At 47.0% G+C, this 18,203-nt stretch overlaps 1 protein-coding gene across 1 annotated transcript; it reads left to right on the top strand.

Annotated features, from left to right (window-relative positions):
• The first annotated feature begins 14,058 nt into the window (after positions 1-14,058).
• On the top strand, positions 14,059-17,346 carry LOC144114911 (F-box/LRR-repeat protein 12-like). Its single transcript, XM_077648934.1, has 2 exons — positions 14,059-14,386; positions 14,758-17,346. Exons 1-2 carry the CDS (start codon positions 14,211-14,213, stop codon positions 15,713-15,715), a joined length of 1,134 nt encoding a protein of 377 aa, XP_077505060.1. The 5' UTR covers positions 14,059-14,210; the 3' UTR covers positions 15,716-17,346.
• Positions 17,347-18,203: the final 857 nt, after the last annotated feature.

Consider the following 18,203-nt stretch of genomic DNA (forward strand, 5'->3'; position numbering starts at 1 on the left):
AAGTAGCGCTTTAAAGCGAGAATCCATAACGGGCTGTACAGGCAAAAAAAGAAAAGTTAGTCTGGATTACGGGTGAGGCCAACACCCTCAGACAATGCATCTTGCCCTCCCTCACCTCATCATGTCTTCCCTCACGTCACCATGTCTTTCCTCCCTCGTCCTCACGAATTTTCATGCGCTCATCCTCACTCTCACCTCACAGAGTGAAATCCTCATGAGGTGAGGGTGAGGGACGCTCTCGTGAGGATGCCCACCTCTGTACTAATCGGCGTGTGATTCTGTGAGTGCACTTAGCTCGCCATGGCATGAGCGATCGAGGTTTGTAGATGGAGCGCACTGAGTGCCCATGGCCGCGATCCGACGGCAAATTAATGAATGCGCTTCTTATAGCAACTAGACTACAGGCTTGAGCAACACAGGCGTAGGTCGGCTAAATAAATTTACCTCCTCTATTGCATTGTTCAAGTCGGCGTTGATATGTTCACGTGCGACCGCTATGCGCTATCGGAAAGTTAGTAAATGCTCGAACTCGGCTTCAGATTTTGCCCAGAGAGAACAAAGACCCTGATCCGCATCGTAATTTAAACGCAAATCACCTATAGAGCTCTGGAAAAAATGAGCGCAGAAAGCGAAATCTGCGCACTGGTCCAGGTGCTGACACATGTTAAATAAACGAGTTGAAACGTACCTGCAGGGTTCCCGCGCGCGTCGTAGCGTCCTCGCAGAGTACACAACGTAGCGCAACAGTTCATAAGCATTTCACATTTCAAACGAAGCGCAGCCGTTTTAACACAACGCATGGGCAGCAGTTTCATTTTCTCTACCGAACCAACATGGCGGCCTAGTTCTCAGAGCGCCAGCAGATGGCGCTGCACATTTCGCATATCGTCATAGTCTAAACCGATTTGAACGTGATCACCCGAGGCTTAACCTCCTCGAATTAAACTGTTCTAGCACAGTTCATTTTCTCAAGAAAGCTGCAAAGAAGACATGAGCTTAGCTAGCCTAAGGATCACTCTCTCGTGCACCGTCATGTTTGTTGCGACCTAAGTGCCCGTCACGCTAGGAAATATTTCTTTGTCCGTTTCAGCCAGAGCGAACGTGATAACCTTCAAATCGCGCTAGACTACACCTGGGTACGTTGCTGATTATGTTCAAATCAAAACTGCTAGCCATAACTTGAGTCAGCCATGAATAGGCAGTCGAGCCGTCAACTAGCGCATACATATGCGTCTATAGAGCCGTTTGAGGAGTGCACGCCATTTACCTTAGGAACGGCCACGCGTCTCGTGGCCCGCTGCAAACGAATTAAGGATAATCCGTTGTGGCTTCAGCGTTTCTCCATGAAGAATGAGACAACGCTGCAGCGCGTTCTCCCAGGAAGAAGCAAACGCAGGAAAGGACGCCTCAACCGGGCAATGGTGCACTGCGCCGCTCGACACCACTGAGTAATGTTCAGTGAAATTTAGTGTTCGTTCAGTCCGATATAGTTTAGAGGCCTTGTGCGACGAAGCGCCAATGCCTCGCATTGTACTCCTAAGGACGCAGCTTAAGCGTCGTCCAAGTTTTCTGCCTGCGCTCATAGTTTGCATTAGGAAGTAACGTAATCGTTAGTATGTGTGAAGTTTTCTGATGCGCAGCTTGAAGATGTATGCAGACTTCCGCAATCCAACGCGCGCCGTAGAATGCTCCTCACAGCTAAACCAGTGTATTGTTCAAGCTCAAATTTCGCACAGAAATGGCATTTGGTCGGCAGAATTGTTTTACATTTCTTTGGGGTAATTGCCCAAATCAATAAGTCTGATATTCGTAGTCTGCGACGACGACGAAGCAAAACAAGCCGCGCTCTCAGCGATTGCTCTGGTGGCGCCATCTTGTTTCTCGGCCGCGGATATTAGGCCATTAGGCAAACGAGTGGGATCTTTAGCGGGAGATTTGAAGAGACTTCTGCAACTGGTTTATCAATGATCACAAAAAGCTTATATAGTTTGACCAAAACTGCACTAAGTTTGAATACTTTTGTGGTAAAGGGTCTTCATACTTCTCGCAAAACACTCCAGGACGACGACTCGGCGGCGCAAAAAACGCGAGAAGGGCAGGCTGCTTGGAGGTAGTCGCTTTCTTGCGACGCGTGTGAAGCCAGCCAGGGATGTGGCCGGCAAGTGAGCCTCCGGCCGGGGCCTGATGCGTCGATTGCGATGACTGTGGCCCCGAAGATCACGTAATGTTGTGTACGTTTATGCATGTTCATTACACCGGTATTCCCCGTGCGCTAGTTTAACCATACCCTGTACTTTGTTTTATCTGTGTAACTATTTCTGCAGTGGTTTGCGCTTCACTGATTTGCCTTTTGGAAGTCACTTCGTTACTCTTAAGCTTTGTATGTGATAGTGTTTTGTTTTTGCTTCATACAGAGTAGAGTTGTTTTTTGTCCAATCAGCCGTGTATGCCCCACTCCTTCGGTCAGCGGCTTATCAGGCGTGACCCCTGCCGCCGGTGCGCAGTCTGAATTTCCCTTCCGCATGTGGAGCGGAGTAGTTTGTCGCTCCACACCCTCCAAAGTTATAGAGCGTACAGCGGCCATTTCCTGACTGAAATTCTCCCGGCACTCTCCTATGATGGCTACTTAGTGCATCGTGCGAAAAATTGTTCGGCGCTTTTCAAGGCTCCGATTTTCCTGGCACAGTCCGTTTTAGCTCCTGCTGGAAGTACCAGATTGACCCGGCTCTAACCAGCGATCGGCTACAGCTTATGAGCGTAGTATCAGTGTTATTTCTTGCGGCCACTGAGAACTTGTGTGCTAAGCAAGATTCACTCGGCTCGACACAGCCGGTAGCTGATGCAGTGACCAATAGTTTGCATCTAGTGGACTCAGTAACATCGGCACATATCTCCAGAGAGAAAAAAATAACTCGAATGTTAAAATGCTGGTGTGAGGGCGAGGGTGAGGGAGGGCCAGACAATATTCCGAAATGAGAGCGAGGAAGAGCCAGGGAATTTTACAAAATGAGGTCGAGTGAGGACCATTGACTTAATGGGGAGGGTGAGGGAGGAAAAACGAAAATGAGGGCATTTGCCCACCTCTGAGTGTTATTAAAACAGCCTTTATGTCACGCGTTCAACAGGTCCTGGGCCAAGCTAGGTGACGAGGACGTGTTGCAGGGTCAAGTCCCGGGAGGCGAGTCAGATGGGCCCCGGGGTGGGGGGGGGGGGGGGGGGGGGGGGCAGGATAGGCGGTGTGCTGAAAGGGCGTGTGGAACTGTGTAAGGCAGTGTTCTATATCTTCGTGTATGTGTGAACAGTTTGAGCACTGAGGCGTGGGAGTGTACCGCTACAAATAAAGTTTGGCTGGCTTAAATTATATTCGGCGGAGGATGCGACCGAGCTTCACGAATCGATAAGGTTGGGAATGGCGGTGGTAGATCAGCTAAGTCCAATTTTTGCTGTGTGTAGTATTCGTGGACAGTGAGCAGGGACCCCGGAACGGGGGGGGGGGGGGGGGTGAGTAGTTGCTCAACTACTGAGAATAGATTCTGACACTGACACTAGCAGTTGCTTGGGATAACCAGCCTTTATGAGCCGATCAGTTTGGTGAAAGAAACTATCTTGCATGGAGTACATGCAAAATTTGTTAAGCGCATTGTGAAAGCATGATTTCGCCACGGCACATTTAACCAGCTTAGAATGATATGACGTAAAGGGGAGCAATGGCTTGCTGCTTCGTGGCTCGTAAGACCAACACGTGTGAAGGTGCATTAATCTGAGTTTGATATCTAAAAATCGGATGACATGATAATCTGGCACTTCAGTAGTTAGTATGAGGGGATGGAGGCACTGAACAAAGGTACCTTTGATCTGAGTAAAGACTGCGTCAAATTTTTCCACACTTGTGTCTATAAGAGCAAGAAAGTCATCAACATAGCGAAAACAATGTACAACCTTAGAACCTATCAATTTTTCTTGAAGCCTTCTACCCTTTTGTGCTAACAAGTCACTAAGCACGGGAGCTATGCATGACCCGATGCAAACTCCTCGTTTTTGCAGGTAAAACTCGCCGTCCCAGGAAATGAAAGTAGAAGTTAAATACACGTGAAGTAGTTCTAAAAAGCTCGCGACGGAAATGCCGTTCTTGTTTTGTAATTCAATTAATCCTTGCTGGTCAATTGATTCTTCTATGCACGCGAAAAGCTCATAATGCGGTAGTGAATAATATAAGCCTTTAACGTCAAAAGAGCAGGCCATCAGTCCCTTGTTCTTGTTAGTTTCTAAAAACTGGATTACATCCAGAGAATTTTTTACCTGGTACGGATCGTCCAATGTGAGCGAACTTAAAATCTTCTTTAGAAAAACGGTAACAGTTTTCTGCCGAGTGCCTCTCTCGGATACGATGGCATGACACGGACACTCTGGTTTGTGGGTCTTTGCGTTAAAAAACACTTTTAAACTAAGTCCTTTACTTTTATTGGCTCCTTTCGTTAACAAATCAGGGTTAAGTTTTTTGCGCACTTCCTTGGCCTTAGCTTTAATTTTTTTCAAGGAAATATTCTTGGCCACAGAAAATGAAGACAGAATAGCTTCCCTACCCTTCTTGACGTACAATTGAGAGGGTAGCACTGGGAATCCCCCTTCCTTGTCTGCTGGGAGCAAACGCAGCGAATGTCCCTTCAAATGCGACACAGTTCGACGAACAGAGACTGTGTTCACTGGAGCCTTGCAACGTAGTAACGCGTCCACTCCTTCAGACACGCACCTGTCGGATTCTGCCACCGGTGCCAGCCTGGACACCTGCCTCACCATGCTCAGAAATTCAGCAGGCGACCTTTTGGGTTCCGTGGCGTGCTTCGGCCCCTGGGAGAGAACACGATACACTTCAACAGGGTGAGTTGTTGGGCTAGTTGGTGTTCGGATTTTACAGGCATATTTTTTTTTTGTCTGTTTCTCGTCCCGTCCTTTGCGCTAAAAATATGCCTGTAAAATACGATACACTTCTGTGGGCAGCGACACGTTCCCTGCGGTGTGGATAACTCTCTCAGTCTTGTGCTTCTTTCTGGGAAGTGATGCGCGGAGCTGGAAGAGGGTCTGTTGCCACAAGAAGTCGGCCGTGGAGTTCGCTAAATTAGAAAACTCTTTCCATTTCTTCTTTCTATGCGGTGGGGCTTCGGTTCTTTGCAGCAGAAGAAAAGAAAAAGACTGCGCCTGTAAAACCGAGCTTGTCTGTTCCATTCAGCCTTCAAGTTGTGGCATGCTCTTGAGCAGTGGCCCTTGAGCAGCGAACCGTCTCTGTTCGGCGAACTGTGTCGTATTTGAAGGGACATTCGCTGCGTTTGCTCCCAGCCGACAAGGAAGGGGGATTCCTAGTGCTACCCTTTCAACTGTACGTCAAGAAGGGTAGGGAAGCTATTTTGTCTTAGTTTCCTTTTGCCAAGAACATTTCCTTGAAAAAAAATTAAAGCTAAGGCCAAAAAGTGTGCAAAAAACTTAACCGTGATTTGTTAACGAAAGGAGCCGATAAAAGTTAAGGACTTAGTTTACAAGTGTTTTTTAGCGCAAAGACCCACAAACCAGAGTGTCCATTTCGTGCCATTGTATCTGAGAGAGGCACTTGGCAGAAAACTGTAGCTGTTTTTCTAAAGAAGATTTTAAATTCGCTCACGCTGGACAATCCGTACCAGGTAAAAAAAAATTCTCTGGATGTAATCCAGTTTTTAGAAACTAACAAGAACAAGGGACTGATGGCCTGCTCTTTTGACGTTAAAGACTTATATTATTCACTGCCGCATGAAGAGCTTTTCGCGTGCATAGAAGAATCAATTGACCAGCAAGGATTAATTGAATTACAAAACAAGAACGGCATTTCCGTCGCGAGCTTTTTAGAACTACTTCACGTGTATTTAACTTCTACTTTCATTTCCTGGGACGGCGAGTTTTACCTGCAAAAACGAGGAGTTTGCATCGGGTCATGCATAGCTCCCGTGCTTAGTGACTTGTTGTTAGCACAAAAGGGTAGAAGGCTTCAAGAAAAAATTGATAGGCTCTAAGGTTGTACAGTGTTTTCGCTATGTTGATGGCTTTCTTGTTCTTATAGACACAAGTGTGGAAAAATTTGACGCAGTCTTTACGCAGATCAAAGCTACCTTTGTTCAGTGCCTCCATGCCCTCATACTAACTACTGAAGTGCCAGATTATCATGTCATCCGATTTTTAGATATCAAACTCAGATTAATGCGCCTTCACACGTGTTGGTCTTACGAGCCACGAAGCAGCAGCCATTGCTCCCCTTTACGTCATCTCATTCTAAGCTGGCTAAACGTGCCGTGGCGAAATCATGCTTTCACGATGCTCTTAACAAATCTTGCATGCACTCCATGCAAGATAGCCTAATTCTTTCACCAAACTGGTCGGCTCATAAAGGCTGGTTATCCCAAGCAGCTAGTAGTGTCAGTGTCAGAATCTATTCTCAGTAGTTTGAGCAAAAACAGAAAAGGGGAACGGGTAGACTCGTTGACGCGAAAGGAAAAAGAAAAAAAACCACTGTTGTGCCTTACATTCATCATCAACAACAACAACAACTACATTCATCATTTCTCCCACAGACTAAAAAAGATAGCAAATAGAGCATGTGTCAAACTTATTTTTTCGGCTCCGGATAAGCTTGGGAAGATGTACAAAATGGTTAACACCGATTTCGTTCCTAGAGAGTGCAACATCAATCATGAAAATCACTTTATCTCCTGTGAAGAAGGTGTGGTTTATGCCATTCCCTTGTCATGTGGCAAGCTTTATGTGGGTCAGATGGGGAGATGCCTCAATGAACGCCTGAAGGAGCACAACAACAATGTGCATAACACTGTAAAAGGGCATCTCGGCATCCACTGTAGAGACTGTGACAGCAAAACTTACCACCCTGACTTCACTCGCACACAAGTTTTGAGCAAGCACAGTAACCAACTAACACGTGAAATAATTGAAGTAGCGCACATCGCCTGGTCAAAAGACGCCTGCGTCAGCAGCCCCTCTTTGTCGATTGGTTCCAAATAACTGGCATTTTTAGCGAGGGGGAAATGATGATTTTAGTTATCGTCCTTGTTCAGTGCAGCATGTTTAGATGACTTGAATCTATGAATGGTTGTGTGTTTTCTTCTTTTTGTTGGAACTGTATATATGCCTTGTTCCAAGCAATAAACACCAGTTGCGAGTCAGCGCTCGTCTGTGTCGTGTCTTCCTCGTAGTCCTTGTCAAAGTGCGCGCTGTTCTGTTTTAAAATGACTTACCAACTCGCCGAAGCATCCGTTTTAACGAAGTCCTCTTTTAAATGGCATCTTTCGCGCCTTTGCTTTGGCGAAATCATATACAGACTGTTAGAAGGATAGATCGCGGAGGAGGTCACTTTCAATGGACATGATAGCAAGCGAGTTCACCTTGTCGTCAAGGGGGCTCGAACGAAGGCGATTTTTTATCAGCGACAACTTGGAAAACGATCGTTCGGTCTCACAGTTTGCCACGGATATGCTGAAGTACATTCGCAAAGCAATAGAAAGGTCCAGAAACACAACAATAAGCTTTCTTTCGTGCAGCAACTTCATTATTCCCAGGGGACTCGTGTCCTGGCACACAGAGTTGGGCAGAAAGTTCGCAAACTGAACGATTTCAGCGGAAAATGCTGGCTCGAAATCATTTTTGTAGGTTTTCATCAACTTCTCAGCCTGTTGTGCCAGAGAGGCCTCGCTCCCAACTTCTGTCAGCAATATTAAGAATACGAACCTTTCCCAGAGTTCAGTGTAGACAGCCTTTCGCACTCGCAAAGCAGAGCCTCTACTAGAGTGTCAAGTAGAACATTGTAGGTCTCTACGATAAACTTTTTTTCTACCTTGTAGCGCACTATCGCTTTTTCCGTCCGGGCATGCTTACTCAAAACGATGCGTGTGCCCTCATCCCGATAACATTGATTGGTACTTAGCGTGCGTGCTCTCTCTTCGAAGGTATCAAAGAGAGGTCGCAAAGAATTAACAAAGCCTTCTAGAGAGCTCAGCAGGTCTACAGCAGTTGAAATGTCTAGGCCTGGTTTCTGAAGTGTTACGCTTGTTTTGTCAAAGCGGTCCAAGATTTCACTCCAGAAAATCGCCATGAATGCAGACTCTAGTTTTGTCATTTTCTTGAAGAGAGTGTGCGCTTCGTTCCTAGTGTCACCTTTTTCTTCCTCGTTCTCTGATATAGCTCCAAGGCAACACAAGGCTGCATTGAAATTTTCAGAATGGTCTTACATGAATCAGCGTGTCTTGAACACCTGGTCTCAGAGAGACTTTTCAAAACAAGCTGCTGGCCAGTTCCGCCCATGCTGTCCAAAAGATACCTCCATCGCTTAGGTGAGGCAGCAAAGAACACATACAGTCTCTGAATTACAGTGAAAAATTTGACTGCCTCAAGGCAACTGTCAACGCTACACGCGCCAACTAAGTTCAGTGAATGACCGCAGCACACGGGACGTAGACTGCCAATTCATTCAGGTGTTTGATTTGAGCATGCACTCTTTTGTATTTTTCTGACATATTACTCGCATCATCATAAGCTTGGCCCCTATAATCATCAATTGAGATGCCATTGGTCGTCAAGAGGGACATCATGGTATTGAAAAGATACAAGGCGGTATGCGATTCGACTGGAACAAATCCGGGAAAGCGTTCGTACACTTTCCCATTTAAATAGTATCGTAAAACAACTGACAGATGATCACGGTGAGTTAGGTCTGGAGTCGAATCAACAATTAAAGGGAAGTATATTGCGCGTTTCACGTCGTTAACGAGACGTTCCTTGACAACCTTTGCCACATGCTCGATTAATTCATCACAAACGGTTTTTGACCGATAGGATGGGTGACCTTTTCCTTTGTTCCTGTAGCGTTTGATGTGCTACTCTAGAAAGGGATCAAACTTGGCAATGGCCTCAAGCACTCCCATATAATTGCCATTTCTCGGTAAACAAAAAGTCTCCTCACTGCCCCTAAACGCTAGGTTGCGCTCAGCTAGAAGCTTAACTACAAGGACTACGCGCTTCAACAACTCTGTCCAGTAAGCGGTCTCAGTGACAAGAAGCTTAACTAGCTCATTGTCAATTGTGCTGCTCGAGTTGGAGCGGGCGAGCCATGCTGTCACGCAGTTCCGGTGCTCGACGCTATTTTCATGTGCGCAAACCTTTTCTTCTGCTCTTTTCCAATCAGAAAAGCCGTGTGTGGTGAAAGCACTGGGGTTGCTTGAAATCGAAAATAGTTTGCACATGAAACAGTAAAGGGAACCTTTGGACTCCGAGTACATTAACCAGTGTCGTTCGTACGTACGCCTCCCCATTTATAGCCTTTTGCACGAAAAGATGAGGTGACATATAGCGTTTCTGAGTTTTGCATTGCCTTTCGGAAGACGGAAAATTTTCTGCCCGATTTTGAAAATACAATGGCCCTTTCTCAAGGCATACACTCCGAAAGCTGTCAGTAATAACGTGCGGCCACTTAGCAGGGTCACTTCGGAGAAACTCGCAAAGTACCTCTTGCTGCGGGGGCGTCTGTACTTCTCTGTTGCCGCAACGAGAAGCCGTCTAATTCGTCCTCTCGAGGCACACTTTGTTGGTGGGAACATGATTATTTGTCGCCAAATTAGCAGGAAACAAGTGAGTCGGTTCTTGGATTGTTGTTTCATGGAGCTCGTCAGTAGAAGTAGGCTCATCGGGGAGGTTTGGCACCTGTTGATTAGCAGTAGTAGAAATCGAGTGTGACGGACCGGACACCTGGAGCTCTGTGGCAGGGGCCCGGCCGAGTAGCATAGACGTTGCTGACTCAGGAACAGGACAGGGCTCAGTTAGCGTCGGTTGTTCAGAAATATGGACGACCGAGGTTGGCACCGTTTTCACAGGATCCAGACAACCAAGATGAGTCAAACCTTGCTTCTTGCCAGGAAACCGTGGTGATGGAGTTGGCAAGTCCTCCACAGAAGCACAGTCGGTACTATTGGGAGTTTGACACGGACTCTGGGTAGAGCGATCATACTGCTCCGCGGAAGCTGCATTCAGTAGGTACTTTGTCATCTTCGGTAGCTTCTTTTCACGCTCTTCTCTTTCTAACTTCGCCTTTCGTTTAGACGCACCATTTTGATGCTTCCGAGCGAGCATTTTATCATGAATGGATGCTAATTGTTCACCGCACCGGGCACTTCGTCAGTCCGACGCGACCGCAGGTGTCCAACGGTGGCCGTCCCGATGACTGGCGCACGCTGTCTGGATGGTCCGTGGCTGGCCGAGAGTGGTGCGTCCCCCGGAAGCTCCTCGGCGGGCGGGCTTATGCAAGCTTAACCGGCGGCTCGGGGCTGAATCGCAGCCCGCGATCAACTTCCTTTCATAGACGCGCCTCGCGTCTGTAAGGGGAATATTGGTTTACATTCTTTTTCTGGCTGCCCCACCATACTTTTTGTCTGTTACTAGCGCCAAAGCAGGCGTTCACATACGCATAGAGTTCCTTGTGCAAATTCCCTCCTTCTCCGTACAAACTCACTTCTTCTCCCGTTCCGGTCTCGTCTTCCTATTGGCTTGGACGAATCGTCTGTTCTGGGAGGTTCTCGATTTTTCTTTCGCGCCGTCGATGCCGAGCGCGAGAACGAAGGGGAGAGGGCGACTCCTAGCGCAGGCGAAGTTACGCGCCCTCCGTCTTCTTCTTCTTCTCCTTAGTAATACATGTCGCCCTCCGTCGCCTCTGAGTCATCTTTTTCTACTTCTTTCTGGAAAGTTCGGCGGCCAGTCTGACCTACTTTTTCCCTCGAGCGCGCGCGAGGGAGCGCAGCCACTACGCAGGAATGGCCCCTGCAGACAGGCCTTTGTGTCCAGCTCTCCAACTTCCCCCTTCACTCTTCCACAACCCTAGCCCGAGCAGTGAACATTCCATGCCCCAAGGCACGCAGACAAACGCACGTGTGACGTCTTCTTTCCTTTCCTGCCTAGACTCTGCCATCAGACTCATCATCATCCGCTATCGAACTGATCCTCCCCCGCGCAAATTACCATCACGGTTAATTAATTAATGTCGAATGGGAGGCACTGTTGGGTACTGCAGCACATCCTTTCTATGTGAAGGACAGCGGCGGAACTATTTGAGAGGTGGAGGGTGGCGTGGTGGTGACGAGGGGCAAGGGAGATTTAGGTCCTCATCCCACATTACATTTTTAGGTGTTTCCACCTTGACCCTCCTCTCCAGACAGCACTGGACAGACGGACTGACAGGAAACCATGAAAACTCTCCCAAGCAAACGCACCTCGCTTCGTAAGAAAGAGGGCCCCGCTGGCTTGGCGGGGGATTCCTGTTTTTGCAGCTCGACAAGCTCTCCCGAAATGATCAGGCTATAAACGCATGCTGTTACATTAGGCGGGGGCCCCGTCTGCTCGTTCTGGTTTTCTCACTTCATACATGTCGCTCGAAGTTCCGTTGCCCATGGTTCCATATACTAAGCAGGTTAGAATAAATGGGCCTCCTTCTCCTACTGTCCCAGGTGAGGCCCTGGGCTGCAGCCCCCTTACACCCCCCACCCACCCCCCCCCCCCCCCCCCCCCCTAATCCAGCGCTGCGTGAAGGGCAGCGTCACACTCTCCAGGTCACCAAGCGTCAGTGCAGACGTAAGACTGGTCTCCGCAGAGCAGTAAAGCGGCATCAACTCATTCGAAAGGGTGCATACGAACGGCTCGCTTGAAGAAGACTTATACCCCTGTCATACGGGCACTGCAACGGCCTTTGAAAATCGGGTCCCTATATCCAAAGGCGTAAGCAGTGCAGCTAAACGGCACAAATATTTCGCCTTTGCCGCTAAGGGCCTTGGAGGCGAAGGCGCCCGTCCGAGACCATTGGAGCCCAAACGCGCGGCCTTCGAGAACTTGAGATGGCAGTGCCATCCAACGTCAAAAAGTAAAAGCAATGAAAAAAAATGCAGCAACCAATGTTTGAAAACATCTTTTAAAAATACGAAATGTGTGTCTGGCTTTGCTTTTTGTACGGGTGTTTAAATTTTATGCCCAGATTTTAAGTGTTGAGCAACACCAAGTGCCCCTGGCCAAGGCAATACACAAAACCTGTTGCTGCTGATGAGAGCCGCTGTTGGAGCTCTTTCAAGGAAGCAATTAGAATAAAAAAATTGTCTGAGCAAAACGAATGGACAGAATTAAAACACTCACTTTGAGCTTTTGAGCTTTCGCTTCTTTGGTGAAAAAAAGGTGCCTTTGCTGGATGGAAAGGCCTTCGATGAATGCATTGTGACAGGGGTATTATAGCTACGTATGTACGTTCTGCCGATGCTCGGATGTACAGGGTCTTCCGTTTTTATGTGCCGGAATTTTAAAAAAAATTCCTGTGTGCAAAATTCTGGCCTAATAGAGAGAAAACAGCGCTCACAAGGTAGCATATGATTGCCTAAGTTGTTTGAGATCTAAATAAACATCGGCACTTGCCTGTATTTGGTGGAATTGGCGAGAAACTGTTTTCGGCTACGAGTGCTGTTCTTGCAGACTCGAGCCAAGCAGCCGATCTCACAGGCTGCGCCATCAGCCGGACGGCGAGGCAAACGACGTCTCGGATCGTTTGATGCGAGAAGCGCGCTCTCTTCGAAGATGAGGTTCGTCTGCCCGCCGGATTTAAGATCACAAGGAACATCACTGTTTCTGATACTAAATGCCGCAGTGAAAATGTGATACCAACAGCACACACTAATAACTGATAAGTCGTCGCTTGTGAACTGCATGTTCATCTCGCAGATGGCGCAGCCTGTAAGACCGCTTGTCTCGCGTCTGCAAATACTGTACTCGCGTAGCCGAAAGCAGTTTCTCGCCACTTCCACCAAATACAGGCAAGTACCGATGTTCATTTCAATCTGAAACAACTTATAAAATAATATTCTACCTTGTTTTCGCGTTTTGCTCTCAATTAGGCGAGTATTTTGCACAGAGGAATTTTTTTAAATCCGGCGCATAAACACGGAAGTCCCTATTTATAAGCCTGCATGAAAGCACACATTTCTGGGCGAATTTCGGCTGCATTGTACGTTTATTCGTTTTTAGATTCGCTTCGAAAGAGAGGAAAAGATTCCAGGGACGCCACCATGCCGCGCGGAGTTCCCACGAGGAATTCGCACCAATTGCCCGTTTACAACGTGCTCGCAGTCATTGATAATATCGTCATTCTCAAAATGACGCGCACATACGTTAGACGTGCCAGACAGCTGTTACTGCGACCACAGTATGGTATTCTTACACCGTGCTGCGACGCAGTATCTGCTCCCACCTATTAAAGTGGCTGCCATCGTGAGGCAGTGTGAAAAATGATTATCGGTGGCGTCGTTTCTGTTGCCACTTGTGCATCCGGGCGCAAAGCAGGATGACATGTGTAACGCTCGCTTCAAGTCAGCACGTGTATAGATTTCACCACAAAGAGGTTTTCACGGTCACTACGAGCACCTTGCACGCAAAAACCAGCTTGAAAATCCGACTAGCCTGTCGTAACGGCAGCGAGCGAAATTCCCGTGACAGCAGATGATGTAGAAACGCTCGACTGCAGCGCCGCTAGTTCTCGCGACCGCAACTTTATCAACCTCCCGAGCCGAACTGCGAAACTGAAACCACTGAGAACGTTGTATCCACCCCCGCGTCCTCCGGGGGTCATCCGGGCTCAACCACTGTGCGTTTACATGAGTGGGATATTATCTATTTCACCTCGTTAAGACATTTCAATTCCCAACTTTTGGATTGGGCGTGAGACTAAACGGCTTAGAGCTGATTACTGGGGCAAGCCGATGTTGAGAGTTCTTTCTTTTAACCTCACGGAAACGTGCGTATGTAATTGAACGTTAGCTAGGGGCTTTTTTTAGTCTTCTCAGAACGTGCTGGTTAGAAATTATTTTGAGACTAATGTCATTAAAGAATTTAAACAAGAATTATTGATTCGAAACCGAAACCTTTGCGTTTGGCAAGTCACGTGCTCTCTTCTGGGCGTGTTGCTGGTTGCTGGCGCCTGGCGCCCATGCTGGCGCCAAGCAATCAATCGAAAACAAACATGGCAGCCGTAACGGTGCGACGTACCGCACGACATGTCGTCGCTCGGCTAGAGAATGCAGTCATTTTGCACAAGTGAGAAACCTCAGGATTGGTTCACAATGTTTAGTGTAGAGCAGTTGGAACGTGCAGCCTGACAAGAAATGGGAAACGTTTTTGTTGGCAGCGGTGATTCCCTGAAAGAGATTGCACTGACCCACTTCAGCACTTTGCGTTTTTCCAAGAGAAGATTCACCACGACAATCGATCATCTTCCAGACTATGTTCTGCTCAACATCTTCAACTATCTTGATTTCTTGGAGTTGTGTGTTATCGGCCTGTAAGTATCTGCAAAATCTTGAATACAGCATCATTGTTTTTTGCTGTGTGTTCGTTTCCGAAGCTTTGCTTCTTGGGTCAAACATTCCTAAGTTTCCTGTGTGCTGCTGCGTTGTGTTTTGCGCCGAGTGTGCACCGTATCTGCTCTCTTTTAATAACGTGGAGCCTTGTCATTGCTTGAGCGTAATACTTGTCATTGCGGGATCCACGTTATCGTGATGACATTTAATTGTCATAAAAGCGCGAGTGAGAGCACTGGTACGGCATCAGTTAATATATTGTGTTCTGATTTTTACCGGCGAACAGCTAGACATTTGGCCGTCGTACCACTATGCTTACACTACCAGTGCTCAGTGCCTTTAATCTGTGCAGGGTCTGCCGCAAATGGTACGCGCTGTCACGTGACCGCACCCTGCACCGACGTGTGGACCTGTCTCACGTGCAGCTGACTCCCAAGCAACTCAAACTGCTGCTCCAGATGCGTGCAATGCCTCCTGCTGTCGAGGAGCTTCGTGTGTTCGGCGATCACCATTGCCTGTGGGCCTGTAGTGTGTCGCCGCGTGCCCTGAGACGCATTCAGAGCCGCTGCCCGCGCCTCCGCCGGTTGCGCATCCACAATTTCAGCTTCCGCTCATCATCACGTGACAAATGCGTGCGCTTGGCCGACTTCCCTGATACCCTGGAGCATCTGTCTTTGCGTGGCTCTATTGTGGGTCGGTCGTCATTCTTCAAGGCAAGCCGGCAGGGACAGAGCCTGTCGCGACTCCAGGTGCTCGATTTGGGCCGCTGCTTTTTTGTGGCTGATGCTGAAGCAAAGCCTTGGCCTTGGCTGCCAAGCCTTACACAACTGTACCTTGAGGGCTGCCCTTTTTTAGACAGTACAGGATATTTTCAGGACATGCTGCGCAAACTGTCTAAGCTAACCCTGCTTGATGTGGAGGGGACTTACATTGCTGAGAATGCATTGGAGACCGTGGCTTCCCACTGCTCTCTGTTGGAACACCTATATGTGGGCTGCACGGCAACAAAGGATAGTTCACTAGCATCAATGGGCAACTTCGGTGGGATGGCCAAGTTGCAGTCCATCTGTTTGGTCCAGACTCAGGTGACAGATGTGGGTCTGTTGCACCTGGCTAGGGTGGCACCGGAGCTGAAAGTAGTCATGCTGGAAATGGACCAGGGAATCTCTGACCAGGGCATAGCTGAGTTCTGCAGTCGGCTGCCAGGTGTGGCTGTCCGGATCGGTGAATGCATTGGCCTTGTCTCGGCTGTCTTTCGACATGAGGGTTGTGGCCATTATGAGCTGCGATATGTTGATAGCACTGCATGACCACTTTCTGCCCAGCTTTTGCCTCACTCCATGCAAGATACATAGGCTAACACTTCACTCTTGTGAAATTTTTCATCATCTCTTGAGAACCACAACAATGCAAAAGAATAAAATGCAGCATTTTTGGCATGTCCTTCATTGCCTTCACTTATGCCTAGCAGCAGCTTTTATATTTTCCCCGAAGTGTTCTTAACAGTGTAGAGCTTAATATGTAAGTGAAAGTTTGGTGCATGTTATTTCTACATTTTCCATGTTGGAATATTTGTGTGCAAGTCTTTTTTTTTTTTTGAGTCATCTGTGTCTGTTCTTTCACTTTGCATTCAATGCCTTTTGCTGTGAAGTTGCCACTATTTAACCCTTATGTACGTGAATTAAAATACTGTTTCATAGTATATTTGTTTCAAGTTGCAGTGATTGACTCCTAGTTGTGGTGGCGGTCTCTGGCAACATGGGAGGAACCAGGCTTGTTGTAGAGCATTAAAGCATGGGAAGGGGGGGGGGGGGGGGGGGGGGGGTTGCAGTGGCATTATTGCAGCAGCCTCATGTACCATCTGTCAGCTGCACTAGGATATAGAAATCGCACCTGCAGCTCTCCTCCCTTGTGGATCCTCCCCTGTCAGAGTCTTTATCAACAGGCGTGACTGCAGGATCTCATTCTCGTATGTCTGAAGACACAAGTGCATGCACATGGCATCTGTGGTCTCATAAGCAACACTTCCATGCAATGCTTCTTAATTTGATAATGATGTAACTATGTTTTATACTGCCTGTGTGTGCTAATGATGGCTTTGCAGCAGCGCCAAAATAATTTTTTCATTGAACTTCGGCTTCACTTTTGCTGCATGTGATGACTGCTTGTTGTACTCTTTTTGTATTACTTTTGCCATGTCTTTGTAGTGTTTTGAAACTAAATAGCTTTTACTACCACATGCTCAATGTTATTACCTTGCTGTGCACTTTCTGACAAATAAGGTGCAAGTGCCCGGCATTAACACCCTTGTGGTCATATCGACAAGCACATCTGATAGCAGCAATTTAGGGATCTCACCTGTTTTTATTATGTTTGACTGCAGTGTTCATAACTGTAAAACTAAAGCTGCCATGCAGTCTCACTCTGAAACTTTGCAACTGTGTCTTTCCAGTGTAACAAAATACTGACTGATGCCCTGACTGTCCTTGCAGCTGTGTGCATTAGTCTCAGAGAAGCTTTAACTGCTGACATGCTATGTCGACAGCTGGGGTGCTTGTGTACTACTGCATGGATTTTTTTTTTTTTACCCTGAAAACATCTCATCTGCATTTCAAGCAGTTTTGTGCTTTATTTCTCACATTTGAAACTTGCTTTGTCACAATAATGTGCAAGTTGTATTGCATAGGATTTGTTAAAAACTCACTTTTATGAAGTTTACATGTGACTTTATAGGCTGAAGCCTTTGTCAGAGTCTATTAATTACATTATCATGTGCATTGGTGTAGTTTATGTCAAGAATGAGTGCAGTATGGTTATGATCATTTTGCAAGCCCTTGTATTGTGCAATCACATTTTTTTCATGTGCGGCGACATTCCTGCATGTTCACATATTACGATCGAGTTATTTATTGTGAAGGCAATAAACAAATAATTTGGCTCATTGCTGAGCATGTGTCAGTGGTAGGAAGAAAATTTGAGCTGTCATGCCCGTGAATTTCCAGTGTGCACCTCAGAGATGCATGCCTGGCTGTGCTGCTTTGTCCGTGTGCCAGGCTAGGGAGCACACAGTGGCTGTTTTTTAACACACACACACACAATCTGGAATGTCTAGCGGGTTGGTTGACAAGGTTTTCCATTTATTCTCAGCCAAGCATGAAAAAAAAACGCTACCAAACACACTTAATGCGACAATTTATCTGAAGCAGCAGCACTTCCTGTCACCCAGTACAAATGGTTATTTTGTCTCATTGTACTAAACTTGCAAAAGAAACAATCTGTTTAAAGAGTGTGTGTGTTTTTGTATATACCAGGTGTTAGTGAAGGTGAACCCCAGAATTTTTTTAAATAGGCTTTTTGTGCTATGAATGCGACTCCTATGACACAATAATACCTGCGTTGGTGGACATCAGAAAACAGGTCAATAATGTTAACTAGTTAGCTGCTTAACTAATTTTTGATAATTAACTTTATTACAGTTTGGCGCCTAGTTGCAATTATAGGTTTGTAGTCGGCCGTTAGTAAGAGCCAAAACAGTTTTTAGAATTTTGAAAATGCGATTGCCCTTGGTGCTGTGGCTCGACAAAATTTGGCTATTTCGACTAGTTACATGTATTGGAGGGGTGACTTTGCCTGCATACCTTTCGAAAGCGAATGTAATTTTGGAACGATCTTGCCAAAAGTTGTTGGGCCATAGCGCCGAGGGTAATTGAGTTTTCTAAATTAGAGAAACTGATATGGGTATTACAAACGACCGGTTAAAAATCTCTGATTGCAACCAGGTGTAATTATCAGAAATTA

Source organism: Amblyomma americanum, chromosome 1 (assembly GCF_052857255.1).
Source record: "Amblyomma americanum isolate KBUSLIRL-KWMA chromosome 1, ASM5285725v1, whole genome shotgun sequence".
In the NCBI taxonomy this organism is placed as follows: Eukaryota; Metazoa; Arthropoda; class Arachnida; order Ixodida; family Ixodidae; genus Amblyomma; species Amblyomma americanum.

What these genes read in the sequence shown, in the direction of transcription:
- LOC144114911 (XM_077648934.1), top strand. Translation starts at nt 14,211, where the DNA reads ATGGGAAACGTTTTTGTTGGCAGCGGTGATTCCCTGAAAGAGATTGCA. An exon ending in GAGTTGTGTGTTATCGGCCT is followed by an intron (nt 14,387 to 14,757) that starts GTAAGTATCTGC and finishes TAATCTGTGCAG; the next exon opens with GGTCTGCCGCAAATGGTACG.